The sequence below is a fragment of the Nestor notabilis genome, unplaced genomic scaffold (genome assembly GCF_000696875.1).
Source record: "Nestor notabilis isolate BGI_N333 unplaced genomic scaffold, ASM69687v1 scaffold8046, whole genome shotgun sequence".
NCBI lineage: Eukaryota > Metazoa > Chordata > Aves > Psittaciformes > Psittacidae > Nestor > Nestor notabilis.
The window spans coordinates 9074-17572 of record NW_009934189.1 but is presented as its reverse complement, the minus strand read 5'-3'; the positions used below and the strand labels follow the sequence as shown (position 1 = coordinate 17572).

At 43.3% G+C, this 8499-nt stretch overlaps 2 protein-coding genes across 2 annotated transcripts in view; one reads left to right on the top strand and one right to left on the bottom strand.

Moving 5' to 3' along the window:
- The window catches only part of CTNS (cystinosin, lysosomal cystine transporter), a 6604-nt gene extending 654 nt beyond the window's left edge, over positions 1-5950 (bottom strand). The window contains exons 1-9 of the mRNA XM_010017201.1: positions 5887-5950; positions 4713-4791; positions 3862-3946; positions 3666-3769; positions 2568-2699; positions 1713-1812; positions 1499-1618; positions 225-395; positions 1-25 (exon numbers count right to left, since the gene is read on the bottom strand). The exon at positions 1-25 is cut by the window's left edge and continues 111 nt beyond it. Of these exons, the coding sequence (XP_010015503.1) occupies positions 1-25; positions 225-395; positions 1499-1618; positions 1713-1812; positions 2568-2699; positions 3666-3769; positions 3862-3946; positions 4713-4791; positions 5887-5950 (880 nt within the window). The remainder of the gene's footprint in view (positions 26-224; positions 396-1498; positions 1619-1712; positions 1813-2567; positions 2700-3665; positions 3770-3861; positions 3947-4712; positions 4792-5886) is intronic.
- Positions 5951-6316: 366 nt separating this feature from the next.
- SHPK (sedoheptulokinase) overlaps positions 6317-8499 on the top strand; it is an 8958-nt gene continuing 6775 nt past the window's right edge. The window contains exons 1-3 of the mRNA XM_010017202.1: positions 6317-6392; positions 6960-7114; positions 8360-8499. Coding sequence (XP_010015504.1) covers positions 6317-6392; positions 6960-7114; positions 8360-8499 — 371 coding nt within the window. The remainder of the gene's footprint in view (positions 6393-6959; positions 7115-8359) is intronic.

Below are 8499 nucleotides of genomic sequence, written 5' to 3'. Positions count from 1 at the left end.
TCTTCCGATGGTAATTCATGTATGCCTGAGAGTGTAACATGAAGCTGGTCAGTATGCCATGATTTGAGATTAACATTTAAGAAGCCTTCTGTATAACACTGGTTTTGTCACTAAAAGACTTAATAAATAATCATTGCTGGTTTAGTCTAGTCAGACTTTCAAGAGCATACATGACAGGCTTAGGGTGACAAATGTAGTTTAAAAGCAGAAAAGTTTAGATTTACCTGTGGAAAGTATTTTATCAGTGTGACTGCTAACTTAATGTAAGAGAAGCAGAATAAGAACTGTAGCCACGTTATTTCCTCAGCTGCAGCAAGAAACAGCGTTGTAAACGTGAAGATCCATGCAAGTGCCAGTAGTCCAACAACAACTTTGGATACCTTCTGACCTGCTCTCTGAAACAGAAATGCAGATATACTTAGACCAACCTAACCATACATCCCCAGACACTGTAAGATACACAACACGCTCAGGACTATGCAAAGTTACAGTCCAAAGCTGTTCTTGTATGAGTTAGGATCATACCACAAGGGAATTTTAAGTGAGTGCTACAGCAGCCAGCTGTAGGTTTGCAAGAGCTGATGAGCAATATTCAACATCAATTGTTTGGAACACTGCTGTCCATGAACAAGTGGAAAACAATATGTGGCAGTATTCTTGACTATGATGCCTGTTATCAGTGCCACATCTCTAACAATCTCCTGAGTTCAGTGTGATGATAACGAGAGTTCCTATATATGCAAAAGGCTGCTAATGCCATTATGCTAAAAGATTCATGGTTGCCTTCTAATTCTTGACTAGAAAAGACTATTGCACCTAGAAGTGGTGACACATGGGCTGTTACAGTTTTAGGTTTAGCATCACCGAAGGAAGCACCCCAAGAGAGAAACTTATCTTCTAGGGAAAATTAGCTGTTCACATCACAGGCTTTTACAACAGGAATTAAATAAAGAACCACCTCAGTATAACAGTCAATGGGAATTAAAGAACCACCTGGCTACAATAATCAGTCTCACCTGAAAAGGGTGGGAATTATAAAAGGGCCTTTGCAACTGTTTTAGGAGAAAGGAAGTTGGAAAAAAAAAAATAAAATAAGTTGGAAGTCTGAATTGCAGGGAATACCTAAGGACCTAGCTTAAAGAATGGTCCATGCAGTGAGGAAACAGCAAAGCACATAACAGCATTTGTTCTGTGTAGAACTGTAATCTATGTGCTGGCTAGAGATCTGTTTGGGAACTTCATGAACTTAGTTGTTTGCCTCAGTTATTTTGAGTACCTAAGGAGTTGGAGCTCAGAACATCCCCAGGCTGAAGTAGCTAAGCTTTCTGGAGTTGCTACTAGGTCAGGAAAGATAAGGGCAGATGGATTGTGAAGCCTGACTTTTTGAAAGGCCAGAAAAAGTGCAACGAAGAGGACTTCGGAGCCCAAAAGGAGCAGACGGTGAGTAGTGAGATGCCCAGCAGAGGGAGCTGTGGCAGAGCCCAGCGTTGAGACTTACCTCGTAGATGCAGCACTGCGTTACAGTGAGGAGAGTTAAGGCTACCGCGTGGAGACTGAAGAAAACATCATTGATATCCACAGGGTTCACTCCACTGGGATAACTGACTAAGAATTCCTCCTGAATGTAAGGAAAACCAAAAACAACTAAGTGCCTTAATTCCCTTCTATAGATAACCACCCCCTGGGAAGTATTAAGAGATAATTATGCTTACCTTAATCAAGGGAATCCAGAAAAGTCCAACATTAAACACACTGTATGCTATAAAGCCAGTAAGGTTTAATGCTAGAAAGTCAAAGCTTAGTCCAACAACACTAGAGAAGGGAGGAAAAAAAAAAAGTCTGAGAAATATGCATGATCATCATAGGCAGTTCCAGCAACAACTTAACCCTACAATGTACTGATTTATAGGCAATTTTTGATGCAAGTGAAAGCTGCAGGCATTGTAACATGATGGTGTGAGTCCATCAGGAAGCAAGGTGAAATAGTCCTCATATGCTAGGCACTTGTACTCATGAAAGCTCTCTGACACAGTTGTGTCCCTGCTCTTCAACTTCATGCTGCCATAAGCTCAGCTAGTCTGATAAATTCATTCCAGCCTGAATCCATGGAAGTAGTAGTGCATCTTTGCCAGAAGAAATGCTTTAGTTTTCATGTATAATAATGTTTCTACTTAGAGTCACTTTATTTAAAGGGAACTGGCCTAATGAGTACACTACAAACTGCTCACAAGGTGATTTTTGAAAGTGGTCATCACAACTGGCTCAGCCAGATGATTTACAGCGTGACACCAAAGGGAATGGGTGAGTCTCCTCTATCACAAATCAGTATTTGACGCCAAACCTGAGGATTAGGTGTCTACAGGATGCACTTACTTTCCTCTGACCTGCATGCACAAGAACTCATTAGGGCTGCATTTATCCAGGCCCTGTACTTGCCTTACACCCCTACCCCCCAGTCTTCTAATGCATAATTCACAATAAGCAAGATGGATGTAACTGAAGCTAGGAACATGATTTGCAGAAGTAAGTGCTTAAGTGACTTGGAAACACATTTGAAGTCTCTTTACCTTTTTCGGCGCCAGTTCTCAAAGAGTTGAGGATAAAAGGAGATAGACCAGGCAAGGAAATAGATCCAGCCAATCACCTCATCAGTGTATCTCACTATGATGCTATGAATCACTTGAAACCGAATCCTAGGTCTGATGGGTAATGCAAAAAGAATGAGTTAATTTGTCTGTTCACACTTTTTTCAGGAGATTTTGCCAAGTTCTGCTTTGAGAAAACAGAGTGCAGGTGTTGAGACAAGGCAATAGATTCAGAGTTGGTTTCAGTTGAGATGCTCCCCTTTAGTGCACTTCTGTCTAGGACATCTCTCACTCCTACCCTCAATCTACCCTTTCCTTCTTGCCTCTTTTTTTTTCATTTTGTTACCACAGAAATCTTAAAAGGTCATCTTGTGCTTGTGGCTTCCACTTTCAAAGCACAAGGTCTGTTATGCAAGAGCAGAGTTTCACTTTTCACAGGCTGTCAGCAAAGCCCCATGATCACGCCTGTCCTGTTGAGCACTTCACATGCTTACCTCTGTATTTGCTTTGAGCCTTAAAAGCAGAAGCAAAATGAGGAAGTAAAACTGTTAGTAGCATTTGGGCAACAAGCAAACACAATCCAACTTTCTCCATCTTTCCAGATCGTTTTTTTATTAGGGAGGACTGGCATCTGTGAAAAGAGAGGTCCCCTAACTAGAAAGCAAGACATCTGTATCTCATGATAGCGACATAAGCACGCAACTGCATCAGTCTGTTAGCACTCCAGAACAAGTTCTGCACACTAAAAATAGTATTCCACTGGACATTTACAACCAAATGCTTCCTGGATCAGACAAGCTGACAAGTAGTTTTGATACTTTTAGGAGAGGTTATTAAAACCAGACTAAGGAACCATAAGAACTCAAGAGTCATCTAGTAATGAAATCCAAAATCCCAAGACTATCACTCTGCTTCCATACCCTGTATTTATTTGAATAGCTTTTGGATTGCTGGAGGGTCACATCTCAACTACATACTACCCATGTCCCATCAGCTATTTAACTATAAGGAGGGAGTAGTTACCCCAGAGTGTAGGAAGCTGTAGGATAGCAAGTAGAACTAAGAAAACCAGTTTCTCACCCAGTTAAGTTGGAATTAATGGCATAAAGATAAACTGTTACTTGTCCAACATCATCTGCTTTCACTTGGAAGTCTGCTTTTGTGTGGCCTGCAGGTAATTGTACCTGCAAGACAAAGCAGAGGAAAGAAAGAGGAGAGTTACACCATACTAGTGGAAGGTTTTTGCATAAGGTCAGAAATTTGTTCTGTCACTTACTTCATCAGGCAGTTCAACAATGGTGCTGTGCTTCGATGAGTGTGTAATATTAAGAGTTATCACAAGTGTCTCATTTAATGGAGCCCTGTGAAAGTAGAAAAAACAGGTTAGTCTGGTGCTTGAGTTCATAAAGATTGCTTTAAGGCTCTGGGAGAGTATCTGCTAAATCCTCACAGCTGTTGCAAACAATGAACAGGTCATACACCACAGTACCTCTTTATCACAACTCTTAAGATTTTCATGTGACGGTTCTCTTTACTCAAACTTTGACATCCAAAGGGGAGGGGGTGCATGTGTTTAACAGTCGTTTCCTGGGAAGAGGCTAACACAGCAAAAACATGGGTAAACAATGCACATTTTACTAATGAGACTAACAATGAAACTAAGGTGCATCAGCCCCCACTCTGAACTAGCTGCATTTCTTTCTAGAAACCGAGTTCTGTTTGCTTGGTAAAATTTTCTTGGTGATCCTTCTAGGAAATGCAAGTTTCTCTTAAGCATCAATTTTTAAAAATGGAGGCACTGTGAGTTCACTTATGGAAGACAGTTCAGTAAGCTAATATAGGGTAGAGACTATAAAACATCTTTTCCTGCTCAACTTCCCATATAAATGGCATGGGGTATTGTCAGAGGCCAACCATACAAAGCTGTTTGTGAGAATGTTGCACTATCCTGATTCATATTGTTCTAAGCAATGTAATAGTCTAGAAGTGGCCAGTCACAACAATGAGATTTACTTTGTATGAACAATTAAATGAGTCTGCAGGGAAGTCTTAAGTATATAGTCAAGTCCTACCCATTTGCTCATCCCTCATTCCAAAAAGAAAGTAAAGATGCAATCATGATTTTACCTCAGAGAGATAGTGACATTTGTTGAACTTCCACTTTCTAATGAAACCACTTCAGGGACAGACAATACAATGACTCCATCTGAGATAGAACAAAAAAAAAAAGTCAAAAAACAACCACGCACATCTCAATTACTGTGAATAATTAATAGCTCCTTCAGAAGAACTACCTACTTTCTTTTGTGATACAGACATTTTGTCCATTGGTATCCGTGGTGTCAGATTAATACAGTGAGTACACATGGTAAACAGCAAAGGGAGTGCAGCTTATTTCAAGGTGACTAAACAACTTGAAAGAAGTACTGTCACTTGACCATGTTACAAGGAAGCAATTTAAATATTTGAAGTGCAACAAAAGTTCATGCCAAGAGAAGGCTATAGCATACTTCAAACCCATGCTAATTGTTTCTTGATGTGATCCTAGTAACTTAGGAGTCATAAATGCCCCAAATTTATTTTGTAATAGCTTCTTGGGTCACAATTCAAACCAGGTGTCCAGATGTTCCAGCAAATGTATATTTATCTTAATGCTTCAGGAATCACAAAGCACCTTACTATAGTGCTCTGAAATATAACTATTAAGTGGCACACTTTACAACAATTCAGCTATGTTGTACCACATAATCTTTAAGAGGCTGAGATTCCAAGAACCAATAAAACGGGTATCAAAACCATAAGGTGGTCACACGTCAATGATTTTGGCATTTGGAATCTAAGCCTCTTTTATACACTGTATATTTAAAGGACACGAGACAAGAAGAAGAACAAAGAGGTACATAAGATTAGAAATGGAGAAAATAGGTTGCTCCAGCTATTTTTTTTTTATTGCTATATATTACATAGTGTTCTTAAGAAATTATTTGCAGGCAGGAGAGCTCCCCAGTTCATCACTGACTGCACCACAGACAGTATTTAATCTGTTGCTGCAGAGGTGAGTTTGGAGCAGGAAGTGAGTGCTCCATCACAATAGTGCCTTAGCATAGCACTGTCTGTGTAGGAGCACACCAAGTCAAAGGTAACATGTGGAAGAAGAGCTGATGGGAAGCATGGCACAGGTCTCCCCAGAGAGGTAGAACAGGGACACTGCAGAGCAGCTCTCTTCCACCTCTTACAGATCTGGAGCTGGTCCCTGCCTGAGGGAGCCCCATGGCCCAACCTGGGATGACCAGACACTCACCGCTAGGCCCCAGCAGTGCAAGGGAGAGGTACAGCAAAATGGGGTGCAGGTATTGCATCCTCATGGTGGAAAAGCTGCAGAAAAGCAGGGAGAAGGCTTTGCTTAGGACTCACAGCCTTTGAGGAGACCCCTGCCCATCCCCTCAGCTGGCAGCACCCTGCAAACGGCGCCCACGACAGTCTGGCTGAGGAACCCTCAGCACCCCTCACTCCCCCCCCCAGACAACACCAATTCAGTCCCTCTGCCTGCCCAGACTCCCCCGAGGGCATCTTTACCTCATAGCTTGTCCCACAACCGCCCCCTGAGGGACCCTCCCCTTCCCCTCGAGACTCCAAATCTCAGCAGCCACTGCACTTCTACCGCTCCCACCCCCCGGGCAACGCGGTGCGCACTGGGACTTGTAGTCCCCGCTGCCCTCCCCGCAGGACACATGGTGCAGCGGGAACATCCCACGCTTGTCCTAAAGTGTCCTAACGCTAACACCGAGAAGGAAGCAGTGCGGAGGAGCAAGTACCTACCACCTTCCACTGCCGCGGCTCCGTCCCGGCTCTTCCCTTTTCAGCTTCTCACGTGAGGCGGCCGCCCATCACCTCCCCGCCCATTGCCGGCGCGACCGCTCTCGGGCGCCATATTGAGTGCGGCAGAGCACGCCGGGCTGGTGTTGGCGGGACTGTGAGGCGGGAGAGCTGCGAGCGGAGGGCGGGCTTGGCGCTCTGGTTGCTTGTTAAAGTTCAGCTTAAAGCTGCGCACATCACCGGGGAGGTCTGGGGAAGGGGTAGTTTCTTAAGTTCAATATGGAGGGGTAGTGACCAGGCGCTGCTGAGGGGAGACATTTTTCAGAGGGCAAAGTCCACGCTGCTCTCCAAGCCCAGTCCTGCGCACTGAGAGGTGGGAGCCCACGCAGCTTGTGCCCTCGCCATCCTTGGCTTTTGGGGCAAGTTCCCCCCCAGAGGCAGCAAGGAGAAGTGTGGGGCTTAGCCTGGTGGGTGTTGGTCCAGCCGCTGTACAGAGACCTGTGCTTGGCGGGGGAGGTGAAAGCAATCTCCTCTCCCCATGGCCATGGCGGGTGGCAGGCAGACCTGTGCCTGCTTGCGTGCTGGGCATAGACTTGGGCACAACGTCGGTTAAAACAGCCCTGTTGATAGGGACAGAGCGAGGGCAAGTGGTGGCAGAGAGCTGCTCCAGGGAGACGCAGGCACACAGCAGTAGCCTGGAAGCTGGACCTCAGGTAAGGGGAGCCAGGTTGCAGGATACTCGCCTTGCCTTGTAGTGGCTGGGTTGTTTTGCGATGTTGTGCAGGCTTCAGTGGTTTTCCTTGATTGTTTTCATGCCTAGATTGACAGATGGTTGTTGCATGTTTGTGAGTGTGTGAAAGTAGAATTAAAATGCGCTCTCTTTACTGTTGAAGAAAGTCGAGTAGTGCTGCGTGATTTAAGAAAGACCCAGCTTTTGAAAAGTTGCATAAGACAATCTAAAACTATTATTTCATGAACCATCACCTTGTCTTTGACACTGCTTGTCAGGAAACAGCAATCACCTGCCAACTAGAAGGGTATTTTGCACTTTTAATGTGAGATGGAATCATAACTGGAAATTCCCTGTGGAAAGAACTGCGAGCATGTAATCCTGTTAAAGACCTTTACCTGTATTGTGTTGGTCAATCTAAGGATGAATCAGAATCCTAAAAACTACATATCAACATTCTCTGGCCTAGTATTGAAGTGAGCCCAGGTGCTAACTTCTGAGCAAAGATACCAAACAGGCCAACCCTCTGTACAGTTGTGTTTATGCAGCCAAAGATATATGTGTGCAGAATAGTTCACATCTATATGTAGACTGTGCTTGAATACTTTTGCTTGTAATCTTCATACTGGTCTGTCACAAAGTAATTGGAATCTTTGAAATTCCTTGTGAAAGCTGGAATGCAGCTTCTCTTGTGATGTGGTTTGGTCAGTTTGCTGAGTAGGTCAGTTTGCTGGGAAGCTGGAGAAATAGAGTATCCAGAAATGAAGTATCAACATCATCAAAATCAACAGGGAGTAGATACAGAGGAACTTGAGGAAGATACAAGGGAGACTGCGTGCCAGTCAGAACACAACAGTAATCCTCTTTGTGGGGAAAAAGAAGAGCAATATGTAAGGCAAATCAATGAAAGCATGTAGTGAGTGCTAATGGATTTTTTTAAAAGGTATAGTTGAGTATGGTAACTTAGGAAATTAAGAATTATCTGGCCTTCAGTTTAAGAGGCTGTTACCTTATTCTCAGCTTGCTGGTATTGAGTTTTAGTTTCTGTGGGTTTGTGGTTTTTTTTTACTTTTTTATTCTTTCAATTTAGTAGTGAATGTGGTTCTAATACATGCTATTAAGCTAAATGAATTCTGTTCCTCACTTCTGACTTGAGTAGTCTTGTTTAAGAAATACAGTGAGTGAATCCTAATGGTTTTATGCTCAGAATAATGTTTTATGATTACAGGGAATGGAGCAGAATGTCCAGAGAATAATAAGAGCACTCAATGAATGCCTTGCTGCTCTACCTCAGCAGCAGCTTCAAAGAGTCAGTCACATTGGTATTTCAGGACAAATGCATGGGATTGTATTTTGGAAAAGAGATAA